Source organism: Jaculus jaculus, chromosome 5 (genome assembly GCF_020740685.1).
Source record: "Jaculus jaculus isolate mJacJac1 chromosome 5, mJacJac1.mat.Y.cur, whole genome shotgun sequence".
NCBI classification, from domain to species: domain Eukaryota; kingdom Metazoa; phylum Chordata; class Mammalia; order Rodentia; family Dipodidae; genus Jaculus; species Jaculus jaculus.
The window spans coordinates 59,635,802-59,656,819 of record NC_059106.1 but is presented as its reverse complement, the minus strand read 5'-3'; the positions used below and the strand labels follow the sequence as shown (position 1 = coordinate 59,656,819).

The 21,018-nt window shown below is 47.8% G+C and overlaps 1 protein-coding gene across 4 annotated transcripts; it reads left to right on the top strand.

The window, feature by feature from the left end:
• The first annotated feature begins 4,980 nt into the window (after positions 1-4,980).
• Kdf1 (keratinocyte differentiation factor 1) lies at positions 4,981-17,165 on the top strand. 4 transcript variants are annotated; one of them, XM_045150506.1, is made up of 4 exons: positions 4,981-5,032; positions 13,965-15,241; positions 16,190-16,264; positions 16,635-17,165. In XM_045150506.1, exons 2-4 carry the CDS (start codon positions 14,200-14,202, stop codon positions 16,715-16,717), a joined length of 1,200 nt encoding a protein of 399 aa, XP_045006441.1. In that variant the 5' UTR covers positions 4,981-5,032; positions 13,965-14,199; the 3' UTR covers positions 16,718-17,165. The 4 variants fall into 4 exon arrangements, with proteins under 4 accessions (XP_045006441.1, XP_004671281.1, XP_045006440.1 ...); XM_004671224.2 differs by lacking the exon at positions 4,981-5,032 and adding an exon at positions 5,057-5,096 and having other exon boundaries at positions 14,168-15,241; XM_045150505.1 differs by lacking the exon at positions 4,981-5,032 and adding an exon at positions 5,058-5,096.
• Positions 17,166-21,018: the final 3,853 nt, after the last annotated feature.

Sequence of the window (21,018 nt, the reverse complement as noted above, 5' to 3'; positions counted from 1 at the left end):
TGCCTGGCTCTTAAACCATTTTAAATATCAATTCAACATCAGTAATTACATTCACAGTGTTGTGCAACCATCACTTGTATTTCAAAAACTATTTTATCACCTCAAACAAGAACTCTGAACCCATGAAGCAATAGTTTTCCATTCCCTTCTAGATCCAGCCTCTGATAAAAAGTAATCTTTCTATGTGAATTTGACAATTATTGATATTTCATATATTTATTATTTATTTGCAAGCACAGAGACAGAATGAGTGCACCAGGGCCTCTAGCCACTGTAAATGACTCCAGATGCATGTGCCAGTTTGTGTATCTGGCTTTACTTGAGTACTAGGGAATTGAACCCAGGTTGTTAGGCTTTGTAAACTAATGCCTTTACTGCTGAGTCATTTCTCCAGCCCTATTTTGTTGTTGCTATTATCATTATTATGTGATTACTGTATTTTGCTTATCCAGTCATCTGTTGATGACATTTGCGTTGCTTCCTCCTTTATTTGCTTGTTTTAAATGTTTTGCTTTTTTTTTTTTTTTTTTTTTTTGAGGACTAGAGAAATGGCTTAACGGTTAAGGCACTTGCCTGGGAAGACTGAGGACTAATGTTTGACTCCCCAGAACCCACATAAGCCAGATGAAAAAAGGTGAGGCAAGTGCAAGGTTGCACATGCCTACTAGGTGGTACAAGTGTCGAGTTCAAAGTAGTGGCTGAGGCCCTGGTGCACCAATTATCTCTCTCTCTCCTTCTCTAAAGTAAAAAATAAATAAATAAATAATACTTTAGGGAGATGACTCAAGTATCTGTAGTTTGTTTGCAGTGACACTATGACCTGGCACACCCACTGTCTCTCTCTTTCTCTGCCTTTCTCTGCTTGAGAATAAATAAATTTAGGCTGCAGAGATAGCTTAGCAGTTTAGCCACTTACCTGCAAAGCCAAAGGATCCAGGTTCGGTTCCCCAGGACCCATGTAAGCTAGATGCACAAGAGAGCACACGCATCTGGAGTTCGTTTGCAGTGGGTGGAAGCCCTGGAATGCCCTCTCTCTCTCTCTCTCTCTCTCTCTCTCTCTCTCTCTGCCTATTTCTATCTCTCTCTCAAATAAATAAAATAAATAGCTAAACAAAATATTTAAAAATTAAAAAATTAAAAAAAAAATACAGTTGGAGCCGGGCATGGTGGCACACACCTTTAACCCCAGCACTTGGGAAGCAGAGGTAGGATGATCACTGTGAGTTCAAGGTTACCCTGAGACTACATACTGAATCCCAGGTCAGCCTGGACTAGAGCAAAGCCCTACCTCAAAAAACAAACAAACAAACAAAAAACAGTTGAGAGTGCTTGTATATGCCTTTAATCCCATCACATGAAAGGTAGTGGTAGGAGAATTGCTGTGAGTTCAAGGTCACCTTGAGACTACAAAGTGAATTCTAGGTCAGGTTGGGCTAGAGTAAGACCCTACTTCAAAAAGACAAACAAACAAAAAAATAATAGTTTATGTGAAGTGAAGAGATTAAGGCTCTTGCCTGCAAAACCTAATCACCTGAGGGTGATTCTTCAGTACCCACCCAAAGCCAGATGCACAAAGTGGTGCATGCATCTGGAGTTCAGTTTGCAGTGGCTAGAGGTCCTGGTCCCATTCTTTTTCTGCTTGCAAATAGTAAATAAAAATATTTTAAGCTGGGCATAGTGGCACACGCCTTTAATTCCAGTACTGGGGAGGAGGAGGTAAGAGGATCACTATGAGTTCGAAGCCACTCTGAGACTACAGAGTGAATACCAGGTCAGCCAGGGCTAGAGCGAGACCCTACCTCAAATAGCTTTAAAAAAAAATTTTTTTTTAATACTTCACTTATGGGCTGGAGAAATGGCTTAGTGGTTAAGGCATTTACCTGTGAAGCCAAAGGACCCACATTTGATTCCCCAGGAACCACATAAGCCAGGTGTACAAGGGCACATGCATATGGACTTCATTTACAGTGGCTGGAGGCCCTGGAGTGCCCATTCTCTCTGTGTCTGTCTTTCTTTTTTCTCTCTCTCCCCTTGCAAATAAATAAATAAAATTTAAAGAAAAATAAAAATATACTTCACTTAGTGACCAGAGTGCTCAGTACTGCAATATCTCTATCACACCTGCCAAGGGTCAGAGTCTAATGGGGAAGAGGTGGCAGAAAGAACGTAACAGCCAAAGGAAAGGTAGGACTCCTTACAACGTGCTCCCTCCAGACACAAATGGCCTGGATATCCATGACTTCACAGTGCCTGACACTACCTACACAAGACCATCATAAGAGGAGGAGAAGATCATGACATCAAAATAAAAGAGAGACTGATTGAGATGGGGAGGGAATATGATGGAGAATGGAGTTTTAAAGGGGAAAGTGGGGGGAGGGAGGATATTACTATGGGATAGTTTTTATAATCATGGAAGTAGCTAATAAAAATTTGAAAAAAATATACTTCACTTATAAACTAGGATGAACCATATAACTTTTCCATTGTTTTTTTAGTCAAAATGGGCCAAATAATAGCAAAAAAGGATAGTTCTTTCTAAAAAGAATAATGGTCACTTAAGGTTGAGGGAAGAGATCCCTGAGGCAAGAGGTCTGGTCTGTGGTAAAATAATTTCAAGTCACTGGGTAAGGTGGAGCATGCCTTTAATCCCATGTATTTGAAAACAAAATCAACCAGTGGAAGTCTCAGCTCCAGGTGCAGGATGCAGAGGACAGTCAGGCCGTGTGGCCCTAAAAGACACACTGCAGGTCAGCATAGGTAACAGAAATGGGCGATGATCACTACATCCAGAGTTTTCTCCAAGAAGCAACACTCTCTGGTGGCAAGCAGTTAGGGCCCAGTCTACTCTGACTGCCTGATCCCCTTAATAACAACTTCATAACAATAGCGCCAGTAAAGAAACTGCTTGGGGAACATCTCTAGAATCCATACTAAGCCCTTTATGTGGATAGTATCACTCAAGCTTCCAATAATCTGTTATCTGTGAATATTAGAAACAAAACATTGTTCATAGAAGCTCTGTACTGAAAACACACAAATACCACTGACAGCTTCATATGATTCAACCTGATATTATACATAAACATAGTGGTCAAGGCACTACAAAGCCTGACGACCCGGGTTTGATTTTCCAGTACCCACATAGAGCCAGATGCACAAAGTGCTGCGTGTATCCGGTGTGTGTTTGCAGTGGCAAGAGGCCTCGGCATGCCATTTCTATCTCTGTTTACAAATAAATAAAAAAAAATTTTTTTATCTTTTATTTTAGACAGAGAGAGGGAGAGGAGAGAGAGAGAGAATGGGTGCACCAGGGCCTCTAGCCATTGCAAATGACCTCCATATGTATAAGCAACCTTGTGCATCTGGCTTACATGGGACCTAGAGAATCAAACCTGGGTCCTTAAGCTTCACAGGTAAGTACCTTAGCTGCTAAGCCATCTCCCCAGCCCAATAAAAATCTTAATTTGTTGTTGTTGTTGTTGTTATTCGAAGTAGGGTCTCACTTTATTTCAGGCTGACTTGGAATTCACTATGTAGTCTCAGAATGGCTTCGAACTCATGGAGATCTTCCTACCTCTGCTTCCCAAGTGCTGGGATTAAAGGCATGTGCCACCATGCCCAGCTAAACACTTTTTTTTTTTCCTTTTTGGTTTTTTGAGGTAGAGTCTCACTCTAGCTCAGGCTGACCTGGAATTCACTATGTATTCTCAGGGTGGTCTTGAACTCATGGCGATACTCCTACCTCTGCCTCCTGACTGCTGAGATTAAAGGCATGTGCTACCACACCCGGTTAAAACAATTTTTTTTTAATTTTTAATTTTTTGGTTTTTCGAGGTAGGGTATCACTCTGGCCCAGGCTGATAAACACATTTTTTAAAACCTTTTTTAAAGCTGAGTGTGGTGGCTCACTACTTTAATCACAGCATTCAGGAGGTATAGGTATTAGGATTACTGTGAGTTCAAGGCCATACTGAGACTACATTGTGAAGAAAGGTCAACCTGGGCTAAAGCGAAACCGACCTTGAAAGAAAAAAAAGAGTTCAAGGCCAACCTTAGCTGTATATTTAAATGGAGACCAGCCTGGGCTACATGAAAGGCTGTTTTAAACAAACAAGGGCCTGGGGAAATGGGTCAGTAGGTAAAGTGCTTACCACATAAGCATTAGGGTCTGAGTTTGACTACCCAGCAGCCATGTAAAATGCTGAACATGGTGGTGCATGACTATAATCCTAGTGCTGGAGAGGTGGAAACAGGAGGGACAAGGGCGTGCTGGCTAGCTAGTTTCACTGAACCAGTCCAGTGAGCTCTAGATCCAGTGAGAGACACTGTCTCAAGGAATAACGTATCCAGGGACTGAGGAAGGCGACCGACGTTGACCACTGACCTCTATAAGCAAGCACGCCCATCCACACAAACACGCAGATGAATAAAAATTGAGCCTAGCCATTCGAATAATGACGAGTCACCTGCTGGACACCTAGTATGTGCCAGTCTCTGTGTAAGGGAACAGGCTTTATCTTCAAGATCAGAGACCAAAAAGAGGAGACAAAACACGGAAACAAAAACACCCAGCCAGGCATGGTGGTGCACGCCTTTAATCCCGTCACTCAGGAGGCAGAGGTAGGAGAATCAGTGTGAGTTCGAGGCCAGCCTGAGACTCCATAGGGCACTTCCAGGTCAGCCTGGGCTAGAGCGAGACCCTACCTCGAAAAAACAAACAAAACCCCAGCCAGGGGTCAGGGAAAGCTTCCCAGGAGACGTGGCCTTTGAGCTGGAGCTTTAAGGCCTGGCAAACACTCCGAGACTTCTATGACACCAAACTATGGAGCCGAGGGGGGACACTGAGCCTCTGCCCTTCGCTGCCCCTGCCATCAGGCCTCCCCACGCCCAGCCGGGTCTTCATGCCAGCCCAACGCCCTGGGGCGGGGCCTCAGCCCAGGTACGCGACGGAGCGCTTCGCGGAGGCAGGAAGTGTGTCCCTAGCGGCGGCCCGTGCAGCGCTCCCGCGAGACGCTCACCTGCGGCCCAGGTGAGCGGGGAGGGGGGGGGGCGGGGGAAGGGCTGACCCGGAGGCGGCTCACCTGGCGGGACAGGTAAACCCAGCGCGGGCCCGAGGGGGCACGAGCCCGGACGGCGCGGGTACGGGGAGCCCCTCGAGGCTGCGCCTGGACCGGGGAGGGTCTGGGGTTCGGTTCCTCGGTGGGGGAGGGCCGCCCACTCACTTCCGGGGTGCGCGGGCCGGGGAGCGGCCTGAGCGGGCGCTGGGGCTGGGCGGGCGGCGAGGCGAGGGGGCCGGGCTCGCCCTCGGGGCTGCCGGCGGGAAGCGCGCTCGCTCGCTCGCGGGTTCCCGGGGGCCTGCGGGGAGGCCCGGGAGCCGGGTCAGGACTCGGGGCCCCCGGGGCCGCCCGCGGGCGTGGGCCCTTGCTTGCAGCCCGGGAGCGAGGTGCGCGCCCCGAGGGCGGTGCAGGCGCGGAGGCTGCGCCGCTCCCTGGCCACTGCCGGGGTCTCGATCTCCTTTGCGGCCGCGACTTGGTGCAGATGGGGGCGTTTGGGGCTGCGCTTTGGAGACCCGGGGTCTCGATGTCCCGCCCCAGAGCCGACGGCTGCTCCTCCTTGCCTTGTGTGCGAGGCTTGGCTCGAAACAAGCTGGTGCAGGTGCAGCCTGCCTGCTCTCAGAACTCTGGAAAGAGGAAGGAATCATGGGGTGACAGCCCCCCAGGGTGTGTGCAGTTGGAAAGGTGAAGTGTCAATGAGAAGTCAGTGGGTTCTGGCACTAACAAACCCTGGAGGCATCGTCCTAGTGGTTCTCCGTGACGGGGCACACCCACATCCACCATGCCAGGCTCTGTGTTAAGTCCCTGTACATGGTATCTCATTTATGTAAATATTTCCTCTTTAAATGTTTGTTTATTTGCACATGTTGAAAGGCATTTGCACCTGTTTTGTTTTGTTTTGTTTTGTTTTGCATCTGGTTTACGTGGGCGCCTTGGGAATTGAACCAGGGTCCCCATACTTTGCAAGCAAGTACTTGGAAACCGATGAGTCACCTCTCCAGCCCCTAATCTTGAGATCTCACTTAAAGATCACCATTTTGTTTGTTTGTTTTAGAGGCTCAGACTGGCCTCGAATTTACAGTGACCCTCCTACCTCTGCCTCCCAAGTGCTGGGATTAAAGGCTTGTACCACCACGCCCAGCTTATTTTTGAAAAATATATTTATTTGAAAACAGAATGAGAATGGGCATACCAGGGCCTCTTGCCACTGCAAACAAACTCCAAACCCATGTACCACTTTGTGCATCTGGCTTTATCTGGGTATAGGGAAGTTGAACCCAGGCCCAACAGGCATTGCAAGCAAGTGCCTTTAATTGCTGAGCCATCTCCCCAGCTGCAGGCTTTTCTTTCTTTCTTTCTTTCTCTTCTTTCTTTCTTTCTTTCTTCCTTTATTTCCCTCCCTTCCTTCCTTCCTTCCTTCCTGAGGGAAAGAATGGGCGCACCAGGACCTACAGCCATTGCAAATGAACTCCAGATGCATGTGCCATCTTGTGTATCTGGTTTACGTGGGTCCTGGGGAATCGAACCGAGGTCCTTTGGCTTTGCAGACAAGTACCTTAACCATTAAGCCATCTCTCCAGCCCCTATACTTTTTGGGTTTTTTTTTTGCTTGTTTTTTGGTTTTTCAAGGTTGAGTCTCACTCTAGCTCAGGCTGACCTGAAATTCACTATGTAGTCTCAGGGTGGCCTCGAACTCCTGGCTATCCTCCTACCTCTGCCTCCCAAATGCTGGGATTAAAGACTTGTGCCACCATGCCCCATAGGCTATAAATTTTTAAGTATGTCCCTGTGGGTTATGAGGAACATGTTATGTTTCTTTTGTTGAGAAGGGTCTTGCTACATAGCTTATATGGACCTCAAAGTCACGATTCTCCTGCCTTGGCTTTTCAGATGCTGGGCTTACAGGTGTGCAATACCACATTCAGTTATGAGAGATTTCAAAGTTGCTTGATATAATTTTAGTTTTTATAGCTTTAAAAAATTATTTTAGAGCGAGAATTGGTGCAAGGGCCTCAGCCACTGCAATGGAACGTCAGACACTTGGGCCATCTAGTGGGCATGTGCAACCTTGCACTTGCCTTTTTTTGTTTTTGTTTTTGTTTCGTATTGTTTTTTCCAAGGTAGTGTCTCATGCTAGCCCAGGCTGACCTGTAATTCACTGTGTATTCTCAGGGTGGCCTTGAACACACAGCAATCTTCCTACCTCTCCCTCCAGAGTGCTGGGATTAAAGGTGTGCACCACCACACCTGGCTCACGCTTGCCTCATTTTTGTGTATATGGTTTACGTGGGATCTGGAGAGTTGAATCTGGGTCCTTAGACTTCACATGCAAGTGCCTTCACAGCTAAGCCATCTCTAAGCCCCTAGTTTGTATACCTTTAAGCATGGTGTTTTACACACACACTACTCCAGGACTGTCGGTTCCTGCCCAAGTCAGCATGAAGCCAGAGTCCTTTTCCTTTTTACCCAATGGTCCTAGTTGTACCGTTATGTCACACAGAATGTGTCTTTACACTGGCTGTGATGGCTCACACCTTTAATCCCAGCACTCATGAGGCAGAGGTAGGAGGATTCCCATGAGTTTGAGGCCACTCTGAGACTACATAGTGAATTCCAGGTCAGCCTGAGCTAGGGTCTACTATGGTGCACCTTCCAAGCCTGACCCTATTCCAGGCACTGAAGCAGAAAGGAGGCAGGTGCTGTTCCTGACCTGACCCTCTTGACCCTAGGAGTCTCAGTCCTTGGGAAGATACACTTATCTTAAAACGATGAATATAAGGCTGACTCAGCCTTCAGAGATTCCAGCTGAAAGCTGTGGGAAGAGGAACCTGTTTGACTTGGGGTTCTTCGGGTCCTTGGAGAAGGACACTGAATAGACCCAGAAGTATGCTAAGAGTTGTGAGTGCTTGCTTGCAAAGTCTGCCAGCCTGGGTTCAGTTGCCCAGCACCCATGTAAAACTACTCATGGGCCAGACTTATTTGAAGAGCAAGAGACTCTGATTCAAAGTAGGTAGAGTCAAGCTGGGCATCTTGCTGCACGCTTACAATCCCAGCATTTGGGAGGCAGAGATAGGAAGATTGTGTGAATTCTAGGCCAGTCTGGGACTATAGAGTGAGTTCCTGGTCAGCCTGGGCTAGAAGACCGTACCTTGGAAAAAAAAAACAAAAGCAAAAAAAAGAAAAAAGGTAGAGCTGGAGAGATGGCATAGTGGTTAAGGCACTTGCCTGGGAAGCCTAAGGACCCAGGTTCGGTTCCCCAGAACCCACACAAACTAGATGTACATGGTGATGCATGTGTCTGGAGTGTGTTTACAGTGACTAGAGGCCCTGGCATGCCCATTTTATTTTCTCACTTTCACTTTCGCTTTCTTTTCTCTTCTTTCTTTTCTTTTCTTTTTTTTTTTTATTTGAGGTAGGGTCTCACTCTAGTCCAGGCTGACCTGGAATTCACTATGTAGTCTCAGGGTGGTCTTGAACTGATGGCGATCCTTGTACCTCTGCCTCCCAAGTGCTGGGATTAAAGGTGTGCGCCACTATGCCCAGCACTCCCCCTCTTTCCCTCTCACCGTCTCTCATAAATAATAATAATAAAAAACACAAAATAAAACTATCAAAAAAGAATGTGAAATTCCCCCCTCCAAAAAATGTAGAATGCAGACAATGCCAAGGATTTATACACACACATATGCACTGTGGCATGAGTGCCTACACACACATGACGATACATTATAAAAGGGAATAATCAAATCTAGGTAACTTAACATTGATATGATAGATTTTGTTTGTTTGTTTTTGGTTTTTCAAGGTAGGGTCTCACTCTAGCTCAGGCTGACCTGGAATTCACTCTGCATTCTCAGGGTGACGTCAAACTCGTGGCGATCCTCCTACCCCTGCTTCCCGAGTGCTGAGATTAAAGGCATGCGCCACCACGCCTGGCAGTTTTCTTTTTTTAATATATTTTATGTATTGAATGAATGATTTGACAGAGAGAAGGGGGAGAGAGTGAGTACACCAGGGCCTCCAGCCACTGCAAACGAACTCCAGATGCATGCGCCACCATGTGCATCTGGCTTACATGGGTCCTGGAGAATTTAACCGGGATCCTTTGGATTTGCAGGCAGATGCCTTAACCACTAAGCCATCTCTCCAGCCCTGATATAATAGTTTTTAACTTTATTTTAAATTTCATTTATTTTGATTTTTCAAGGTAGGGTCTCACTCCAGCCCAGGCTGACCTGGAAGTCACTATGTAGTCTCAGGGTGGCCTGGAACTCACTGCAATCCTCCTATCTCAGTCTCCTGAGTGCTGGGATTAAAGGCATTTGCCACCATGCCCAGTTTTATTTTAGTACATAGGTATACATTTTGAATTATATCTTTTTATTAAATAATTGACTTGGGCATGCTGGTGCATGCCTTTAATGACAACATTCCAGAGGCTAAGGTAGGAGGATTGCTGTGAGTTTGAGGCCAGCCTGGAGCTACACAGTGAGTTCCAAGTCAGCCCAGTCTACAGTGAGACTATGCATCAAAAAAAGAAAAGAGGTGTGTGTATGTGCTTGTGTAGATGCCTATGCCCTGTGTGCACATGTGCAGAGTCCAGAAGAGGACATCAGGTTTCCTCTGCTTCTCCATCACCTATTTTTTTTTTTCCTTTTAGATTTTCTAGGTAGGGTCTCGTTCTAGCCCAGGCTGACCTGGAACTCACTCTATATAGTTCCAGGCTGGCCTCAAATTCACAGTGATCTTCCTACCTCTGCCTCCTGAGTACTGGGATTAAAGGTAAGTGCCACCATGCCCGGCCAGCTTTATTTTATTTTTGTTTTTTTCGAGGTAGGGTGTCACTCTAGCCCAGGATGACCTGGAATTCACTATGTAGTCTCAGGGTGGCTTCGAACTCAAAGCGATCCTTCTACCTCTGCCTTACCAGTGCTGGGATTCAAGGCATGTGCCACCACGCCCAGCTCCCATATACTTTTATCTGCAAATAAAGTAATTTTTTTATCTTAACTCTATGTTTACTTTTTTATTTTTATTTTTTGAGTTTGATCTCACTCTAGCCCAGTCTGATTTAGAGCTCACTCTGTAGTCCCAGGCTAGCCTGGAACTCATAGTGATTTTCCTATGTCTGCCTCCTAAGTACTGAGATTAAAAGTGTACGCCACTGTGCCTGGCTCCTCTATTTTCCTTTTTTTCTTTTTTTACAAAGAAAATACTTTTATTTGTCTATCAAATGCTCTAAGGTTAACAGCTGAAGTTAAGACACATAAAGGTTTGAAAAGCTATGTGGTAATCACTGGTGGATTCAACCTGTCCTTAATTATTTTGGAGAGCATTTCTGACATGCTCCCAACTGAATCTCCAAGCATGATGTGTCCAGGTGACAAAATTCCATTAGTCCTCATTGTCTTTCTGTTTTTTCTTCTTCTCCAAACTGGGAAGTGCTGTGCTGGTACATGGCTCTTCCTTAGACACTGGCTCTTCTTTAATGTGTTTCTTTTTATCCTTCTTTTTCTTCTTCTTTACAGATGTCTCCTCTTCAACAATTACTACTTTTTCTTCTTCCTCTTCTTCCACTTCTTCAGCTTTAATTTTAATCTTGGCCTTTTTGGCTTGGCTCCTATTTTCTTATCTCACCAAATAGTGCTTGGCATTGCTAGGAGAGGTGGCATACTTTTGTAATCTCAGCACTTGGGAAGTAGAGGCAAGAGGCTCAGGAGTTCAGGGTTATCCTTGGCTTTGTAGCAAGATGCAGGCCACTCTGGGTTACATGATACCCTATCTCAAACAAACACAAAGACCAGCCTCAGGTATGTTGGAAGTTTGAGGTCAACCTGGGCTATATCAGTCCCTGTATCAACATAAAACCCCACCTCACCCCCCAAAAAGAGACAGGGTCTCATTTTGATCAAATTGAGACAGGGTCTCTTGTTTTGTTTTTGCATGGTTTTGTCATTATGTGCATTGTAGCTGGCCTGCAAGCTCAGTTTCTTCTGGCTGTGCCTCCCATTGAGATCACAGACCCATGCATCACTTTGCATCTGGTTTTTGTAGGTGCTGGGGAGTTGAGCTTAGACAAGCAGGCTTGCAAGCAAGCATCTTTAACCATTGAGCCATCTCCCCAGCCTATTAAAAACTATTTTTAGCCGGGCATGGTGGCGCACGCCTTTAATCCCAGCACTCGGGAGGCAGAGGTAGGAGGATCGCCGTGAGTTCAAGGCCACCCTGAGACTGCAGAGTTAATTCCAGGTCAGCCTGGACCAGAGTGAGACCCTACCTCGAAAAACCAAAAAAAAAAAAAAAAAAAAAACTATTTTTAAAGTATGTGGTCCTGTGTCCTGTGGCATTAAATATTCACATTGTTGCTATTATATGTGCCTAGAACTTTCTCATATTCCCCAGCTGAAATTTTATTCCCATTCAATATAATTCCCCCATTTCCCTCTGCCCCAACCCTTGTCAATCATCATTCCACCTTTATTTCTTCCTTCTTTTTTAAAAAACTTTGGAATTTATTTGTTAGAAAGAGAGAGAGACAAGGAGAGGGAGAGAAAATGGACACACCAAGGCAGACAGCCACAGCCACTGCAAATGAACTCCAGACGCATGTGCCCCCTTGTGCATCTGGCTTATGTGGGTCCTGGGGAATTGAACCTGGGTCCTTTGGCTTTGCAGGTAAGCACCTTAACCAGCCATCTCTCCATCCCTCTTCTATTTTTTTCTTCTTTTTTAGAGGTAGGGTTTTGTTTTAATTCCAGCTGACCTAGAATTCACTATGTAGTCTCACTGTGGCCTCAAACTCATTGTTGATCCTTCTAACTCTGCCTCCCAAGTACTGGAATTAAAAGCATGCACTATCATACCTGGCTCTTTTTTTTTTTTTCTTTTCTCTCTCTCTCTCTCTTTTTTTTTTTTTTTTGGATGCATGGGCCAAGAAACAAATCCTTTTTCTTTAAAAAAAAAAAAAATCTTTTCTTTTTCAATGCTTGATTATTTATTTAAGAGAGAGAAAGAGGCAGATAGAATGGGCATGCCAGGGCCTCCACCCCTGCAAATAACCTACAGATACATGTTCCATCTTGTGCATATGGCTTATATGGGTCCTGAGAAATTGAACCTGGGTCCTTTGGCTTTGCAGGCAAGTACCTTAATCACTAAACCGTCTCTCCAACCCAGCCTTTTTTCTTATTTATTTATTTGAGGGGTGGGGGAGGAAGATAGGAAGAGAATGTGTGCACCAGGGCAAAAAGACCAAAAGAAATTTCTTGGTTTTTTTGAGGTAGGATCTCTCTCTAGTCCAGGCTGAGCTGGAATTCACTCTGTAGTCTCAGGGTGGCCTTGAACTTGAACTCATGGTGACCCTCCTACCTTGGCCTCCCAAGTGCTGGGATTAAAGGTGTGTGCCACCAAGCCTGGCTAGCCATAGGCTTTTTGGGGTAGGAGGATGGGGGATTTCAATGTAGGGTCTCACTCTGGCTCAGGCTGACCTGGAATTCACTATGTAGTCTTAGGGTGGCCTTGAACCCTCGGCGATCCTCCTACCTCTGCTTCTCAAGTGCTGTTTTTTTGGGACGGGATTTTTTTTTTTTTAATGTATTTTGAGAGAGAGAAAATGGGCACACCAGGGCCTCTAGCCACTGCCAACGAACTCCAGATGCATGCACCCCCTTGTGCATCTGGCTTACATGGGTCCTGGAGAGTTGAACCAGGATCCTTTGGCTTTGCAGGCAAAGGCCTTAACTGCTAAGCTGTCTCTCCAGCCCCTAGCCATAGACTTTTTAAAAAATAAATATTTTATTTACTTATGAGAGACAGGGAGAAAGAGAATGGGTGTGCCAAGGCCTCTAGTCACTGAAAACTCCAGATGCATGTGCCACCTTGTGTATTTGGGTGCTGGGGAATTGAACCTGGGTCCTTTGGCTTCACAGATGAGTTCTTTAACTGCTAAGCCATCTCTCCAGCCCGGCATAAGCTTTTTAACTAGGTTTACAGTACCAGGCATGAATTCTGTCCTGTGGAATGACCCTTAATTCAGAAATCAGTTGTTTACCTCCATAACAGCCATGCTACTATTGCACTGGCAGGCACATCTAGCCTGACAGGCCAGTTGTATAGCTTGCAAGATGCACAAGGAACAGTTAAAACAGTGGATGACTCTCCTCCCTCACAAAGCTACATAGATAGCACTGTGACAGCTTGTCAGAAGGAAGCTGGATTCCAGCTCATTTCTAGCTTGATTTCTCTGTACTGCAACAGAAGCATGTGATGTCTTCAGCAATACAGTTTTACCATCTAGTTCTGGTGAGCAACCAAAAGTCTATATTGTTTTGAGGGGGGGGGGTCGGTCTCTGGGACCTCCATGACCAACAGCTCACTGGGAGGTAGGTATCCAACCACTGGGCACTAGGATTTTCCTGGAACAATTTGTGGCTTCCGGACACATCTTTAAGATCTACCACCCCACCTTTTTAAAATTCATCTGTTGACAGACGTTTGGGTTGTTCTCTCCTTGTGATTATAAATAATGCTGCCGTGAACATTGGTGTACAAATTTGTTTTTGTGGGTGTGTATGTAGGGTCTTACTCTAGCCCAGGCTGACCTAGAATTCATTCTGTAGTCTCAGGGTGGCTTTGAACTCACAGTGATCCTCCTACCTCTGCCTCCCAAGTGCTGGGATTAAAGGTGTGCACCACCATGCCAGGCTTCTGTTGTGTTTTTTGTTTGCAGTGCTGGAGATGAACTAGGGCTTCTTGCCTGCTAGGCAAATGCTCTACCACTGAGCTACACTCCCAGCCCTTACACTTTTGAGGACTTGTCATACTGCTTTCTACCCTAGTGGCACTGTCAGCAGAGGTGCAGATTTTTCTACATCCCCACTAATACTTGTGTTTTGTTTTTAATAATAGCCATTCACTGGGTATGAAATCCAGACTGGAAGCCCGAGTTAGAACACAGAACTTTCTCTTTGGGGAGAGAAGAGCACAACACACAGGGTTTTCTGGATGCTTGGCCCCTCCTCCTCACAAGCCTCCCAGAAGCCAAAAGTCTGAAGCTCCTCAGATCAGCCCAGGAGTTTGTCCCTGACTTCCTCCTGGCTTCTCTCCTGCAGGTGCCTGGCTGCAGCAAACCATGCGCTGAGCCATGCCCAGGCCTGGACAGCCCCGCCCATCATCTGGGCCTCCGCGCTTGGGGCCCTGGGAGCGGCCAGCAGAGCTATGCCTGGAGACCAATGACGAGCCCCCCCAGCCCCCACCAGGCCGCCGCGCCCGCAGGCCGGACCCCAAGGACCCGGGCCACCATGGACCTGAGAGCATCACCTTCATCTCCGGCTCTGTGGAGCCCCCCTCGGAGCCGCCCACCTGCTGCCTGTTCTGGCGCCCCTGGGGGTGGGACTGGTGCCGGGCTGCCTCCTGCTTCCGCCGCTGCTGGGATTGCCTTCAGCGCTGTGGGGCGTGTGTACGGGGCTGCAGTCCCTGCTTGTCTGCCGGGGACTCCCCCGAGGGATCCGCCGAAACTAGCTGGGCCAAGGAGCCCAATGGTGTGCCTCCCAGCCCGGACCGCGCGCCCCCCAGCCGCCGGGATGGCCAGCGGCTCAAGTCCACGATGGGAAGCAGCTTCAGCTACCCCGATGTCAAGCTCAAGGGCATCCCGGTCTACCCCTACCGCCGCTCCACCTCCCCAGCCCCCGACGCGGACTCCTGCTGCAAGGAGCACCTGCCCGCCGAGCCCCCTCTCCTGCGGCACAGCCTGCCCAGCACGCTGACCAGCAGCCCCCGTGGCTCCGAGGAGTACTACTCTTTCCATGAGTCGGACCTGGACTTGCCCGAGATGGGCAGCGGCTCCATGTCAAGCCGAGAGATCGACGTGCTCATCTTCAAGAAGCTGACCGAGCTGTTCAGCGTGCACCAGATCGACGAGCTGGCCAAGTGCACCTCCGACACGGTGTTCCTGGAGAAGACCAGCAAGATCTCGGACCTGATCAGCAGCATCACGCAGGACTACCACCTGGACGAGCAGGACGCGGAGGGCCGCCTGGTGCGCGGCATCATCCGCATCAGCACGCGAAAGAGCCGCTCCCGCCCGCAGACCTCAGAGGGTCGTTCGGCCCGGGCTGTGGCCCCCACTGCCGCCGCCCCTGACAGCGGCCACGAGACCATGGTGTGCTCCGGTCTCAGCCAGGATGGTAGGTGGTCCAAAGGGGCAGAGCAGGGAAGCTCTGGCTGCAGGAGGGTTGGGCTGAGGGTCCTCCACAGTTTGCTGCAGGAGTTTTTCCTCCTGTCTTTAACTCTCGCAGTGAGATCTGAGCTAGGCTGGGAGGAGCATATGGACTTGAGAACTTTGGCCATTTTAGGCCCTGTCCTTAGTTCTCTTACAGCCATCAAGGCTACCTAATAGCTCTTTTCCCTATTAACTTCTTTATTCTCCCCCCCTCCCCCAGGGTCTCACTGTAGCCCAGGCTGACCTAGAATTCACTGTGTAATCTCAGGGTGGCCTCAAACTCCTGGCAATCCTGCTACCTCTGCCTCCTGAGTACGGGGATTAAAGGTGTGTGCCACCATGCCTGGCTCCAAATAAAAAAAAAATTAATGGGGTAGGGAGCTAGAGAGAGAGCTTAGAGGTTAAGGTACTTGCCTGCGAAGCCTAAGGACTCATTCTGTTCTCCAGGTCCCACTTAAGCCAGACACACAAAGTGACATAAACACACAAGGTGGCACATGTATCTGGAGTTTAATTGCAGTGGTTGGAGGCCCTGTCATGCCAAATCTGCTTTCTCACATTAAAAAAAAAAAATGCCAGTCTGTTAGGCTTGCCTCAGAAAAAAAATTTTTTAATTAAAAGGGCTGGGGGGGGTGCACTCCTTTAATCCCAGCACTTGAGAGGCAGAGGTAGGAGGATTACCATGAGTTCAAGGCCACCCTAAAACTATTGAATTCCAGGTCAGCCTGGTCTAGAATGAGACCCTGGGTGAGAGGGGGTCGGGCGGGGAGAGTGTACTTGTGACTCTCTTGTAATTCCAGCACTGTGAAGGCCAAGGCAGGAGTACTGTCTTGAGCTCCAGGCCAGGCTGGGCTACAGATTGAGACTGAAAGGATGTGATAATGACCACTGCCTGTTCATACTCCCTCTGTAGAACTGACAGTGCAGATCTCCCAGGAGACTACAGCAGATGCCATCGCCCGGAAGTTGAGGCCATATGGAGCCCCAGGTGTGGTACTGACCTGATGAGTATAGAGGGTGGGGGACTACCCTAGTGGCCCTCCTCCAGCTTCCTTTGGGTGTGGGTGAGGATGAGATCAGAAAGGTGCGGGGGCCTGAGCCACCATCTGCCCAGAGCTAGAAGTGATCTAACCTGAGCCACAAAGGAGGAAGGTGGAAGGTAGGCCATACAGCTTGTGGCTGCTTAGATTCCTGGACATTTCTACTGCTGTCTCCTGGGCCTTCATTAACTCCTGAGAGCAGGGTCAGTACCCTTTTACAGAGGGAGGCTGTTCAGAGGTCAGAACAGTAGGTCCCCTGGTGTGGGCCCTGGACAAGCTCCTTCCCCTCTTCTGAGCCTTTGCTTCCTCCCCTTCCAGGGTACCCAGCCAGCCCCGACTCCTCCTTCCAGGGCACCGACACAGACTCATCTGGGGCACCTCTGCTACAGGTGTACTGCTAACCTCTGCTGGGCCCAGCCCTTCCTGGGAGAAGCCTGCAGAGCAGAGGAGCTAGGACCCCCTTTGAGGGAGGTTGCACCGTGAGCCTAGAAGCTATGCTCACCTTGGCTCTTCCTCCTTTGGCTGACTGGTTCCTGAACCACACGCATTTCACAGGGCCATGGAACCCATCTCCATCTCCAACTGGCCTGACCCCTGCCTAGGCCTGTTCCTTCCTGTGGCCTGATCATGGAAAGCAAGGACTTGGGAGCTACCTTTTGGGATTAAATCCCTACTCCTTCCGCACGTCACTCTAAGCAAGCATAGAAACTTAAGCGGGCAGGGTTGGGGTGGCAGGGCTTCTCTGGAATTCTATGGGCAGTGCCCATTCCTTGTTGTATTCTGTTGAAGTTTGTTCTGGTTCTTGGTTGTTGTTCTACATGTTAACATGACCATAGTTGCAAGTACAGACACCTGTCTGGTTATCTGGGCTACGACATAGTTCTGTCCCTTTTGTATTAACTGCCCAGACAGGACACAACACAGGCATCCCGCTTGGCTCAGCACTGTGACGAAGTCAGAAGGGTAAAGTGGGGGAAAGGCTGTCTCCAGCTCATGTTCATGGTGAGCTCCAGGAGACAAAGGGCCAGCTATAAAAATCTATTATACCTGTGAAAGAGTTAAAGTGCTTTTTGTCATTCTAGGGAGGTTTATCTGGAGTGTCCAGTCCACTGTCCACAGGCTGGCCTAGTTCTGGTCATCTCTTAATACCTCCTAAATACCCAATTACTGGTAAGCAACCTCTCTCACTTCCTGATGCTAACAGCTCTGATTTTCTTTTAAATATTTTGAGACAAGAGTATGAGCATGCCAGGGCCTCCTATGTATCTGGTCTTATGTGGGTACTGAGTAATTGCAGGCTATCCCTCCAACCCTGTCATTTTCACTATATTCTTGCTGCTTCTGGCAACTTGACTAGGACTTCTCTTAGTCCTGGTAACTGGCTCTGGACCTGGAAGTTGTGGTACTTGGCTCCCCCCCCCACCCCCCAGGTAGGGTCTCTCTCTAGCCCAGGGTGGCCTAGAACTCACGATCCTCCTACCTCTGGGATTAAAGGCGTGCACCACCATGCCCAGCTCCACATGTGTCTTTGTTAATGAGTTTCAAATTGGGCCTGGTGACAGGACCCTGTAATCCCAGCTGCTTGGGAAGTTAGGGTAGGAGGTTCATAAATTCAAGGCCTGCCTGGGTAACAAGTGAGGGTGTGGTGGCACTTGCCTTTAATTCCAGCACTTGTGAGGCTGAGGTAAGAGTACTGCCATGAATTTGAGGTCAACCTAGGCTAGGGTGAGACTACCTCAAAAAAAAAAAAAATTATATGTATGTATGTGGGCTGAGGATGCAGTACAGTGGTTCAATGCTCAGTACAAAAAAAAAAAAAAAAAAAAAGGCTTTCAACCAGGCATGGAGGTACACCACAGTAATCCTGGCACTCAGGAGGCAAAAGAACTGACAGTGCCAGGCCACCCTGCAGTGTGTGATAAGACCTTATCGCAAAAGAAAATTTAGGCTTAGCTTGGGCGTGGTAGCGCACGCCTTTAATCCCAGCACTTGGGAGGCAGAGGTAGGAGGATCGCTGTGAGTTTGAGGCCACCCTGAGACTCCATAGTGAATTCCAGGTCAGCCTGGGCCAGAGTGAGACCCTACCTCGAAAAAGAAAAGTAAGTAAAGGAAACTTAGGGCTGGAGAGATGGTTTAGCATTTAAGGTGCTTGTCTGTGAAGCCTAAGGACCCATGTTTGACTTTCCAGATTAACCAGACACAAAGGTGAGGCAAGCACAAGGCCATACATGCCCACTAGGTGGTGCGAGCATCTGGAGTTCGATTTCAGTGGATGAGGCCCTGGCACACCAACTCTCTCTCCTCTCTGTAAAAATAAGAGGGGCCAGGTGGTGCGTGCCTTTAGCACTCGGAAGGCAGAGGTAGGAAGATCACCCAGTATGAGACCACACTGAGACTACATAGTGAATTTCAGATCAACCTGGGCTACAGTGAGGCACTACCTCAAAAGGGGAGGGGGGCATAGCATTACAGGCCTTTAATAAAACTTCTTTTTTTACTTATTTACATGACAGAATGGGCACACCAGGGCTTCTGGCACTGCAAACTCCAGATGCATGTGCCACCTTGTGCCTCTGGTTTACATGGGTCCTGGTGAATTGAACTGTGGCCCTTTGGCTTCAGAGTCAAGTGCCTTAACCACTAAGCCATCTCTCCAGCCCAATACACACCTTTAATCCTAGCACTCGGGAGGCAGAGGTAGGATAGCCATGAATTCAAGTCCACCCTGAGACTACATAGTGAATTCCAGGTCAGCCTTGGCTATAGCAAGACTACCTCAAAAAAAAAAAGAAAAAGAAAAAAGATATAGTGGAGCAAGCAGGCTCATTAGCCCTTTGTTTAGTAACTGCAGTCTAAATAATAATCCTTTCCCAACCCCTTTGTTCACTTATAATACCCACTGTAGGAAAAAAAAAAGGAACTATTTATTTTGGGGGGGTGGGGGGAACGGTTCAAGGCAGGATCTCACTCTAGCCCAGGCTGACCTGGCACTATAGTCCCAGGTTGGCCTCAAACTCAGTGATCCTCCTACCTCTGCTGGAACTAAAGGTGTGTGCCACCATGCCCAGTTTTTTGTTGTTTTGTTTTTCGAGGTAGGGTCTCTCTCTGGTCCAAGCTGACCTAGAATTAACTATATAGTCTATATAGTCTCAGGGTGGCCTCAAACTCACTGTGATCCTCCTACCTCTGCCTCCCAAGTGCTGGGATTAAAGGCATACACCACCATGCCTGACTTCTTTTTTTGTTTGTTTTTTGAGGTAGGGTCTCCCCTTAGCCCAGGCTGTCCTGTCACTATGTAGTCTCAGGGTGGCCTCAAACTCACTGTGATCCTCCTACCTCTGCCTCCCAAGTGCTGGGATTAAATAAAGGCGTGCACCACCACACCCTGCTCATGCCCAGATTTATTTATTTATACACACACACACACACACACACACGCACACGCACACGCATACATACATACATACATACATGTTTTTTTTTTTAATTTTGGTTTTTCAGGGTAGTGTCTCACTCTAGCCCAGGCTGACTTGGAATTCACTATGTACTCTCAGGGTGGCCTCTAATTCAGTGATCCTTCTACCTCTGCCTGCCAAGTGCTGGGATTAAAGGCATGTGTTACAACTGCCCAGCTCCAGCAAATTTTATTTTAAAAAGTACCTTTTATTTATCTGCAAGCAGAGAGAAAGGGAATGGGTACACCAGGGCCTCCAGCCCCTACAAATGAACTCAATACATCTGGCTTTATGTGAGCACTGGGGAATGGAACCTCAAGCACCTTAACTGCTGAGCCATCTCCCCAACCTATATGCACATTTTTCAAGCCATGGTTATTTCATTCTTGTGGAGGCCTTGGTACGATGCTGGGAGTGTGGCTCATTGGTAGAACACTGGCCTAGTTTTGTGAGGTCCTGGATTTCAGCCCCAACACAGCAAAAGGGAGGGAAAAAGAAACTTCGTGTGGTTTCTCAGAAGTTTGGAGGCAAAAGACAGGGTCTTCAAGTTCCAGGCAAGCCAGGGATACATAGTAAGACCTTCTCAGAAAAAGAAAAGGCACTGGGGCCCTGAGTAAGGAAGATGTCTTAGCCATAGTCCAAACAGCTTTGTGAACCACTTAAGCAGAAGTACCTTCTGCACCCTGGTGCTACTTAAAGGGGCCTGGCTCAGAGGAGGCCTAGCTTGCAGAGGTCCAGTTCAGACAATAGTGGGGTCCCACCAACTTTACCCTGCCTTGTTACTCTTCTGGCCCTGGGAAACAATCTAGTTTAAACCCCCAATTCTAGGAATGGGGAGGGGCTGGTCCTGAGACTAAAACCAAAGCACTACATCCAAATGATGTTAATCCTTCCTAGGTAGGCCCCTTTGAGAGTCTGATGTACATCCTGGCCTCTATGGCCAGGAAAACCTTTGCCACAGTGATGTACCCTTCTTGTTATTTTTGAGGTAGAGTCTCACTCTAACCCAGGCTGGCCTCTATCTCTGCCTCCAGAGCCCTGGAATTAGTGGTGTATGCCCAGCTGTAGTGCATGCTTTTAAAACTCTCTGCACTTGGAAGGCAGAGGTAATACTACAGAGTGCCAGGCCAGCCTGGCTAGAGTGAGACCCTGCCTCAAAATCACCTTTTCTCAGAATCATACACATTAAAAGCCTTGTTCTTAACTTCCTTGTAAAACATGAGAAATTGAGGCCCAGGGAGGGGCAA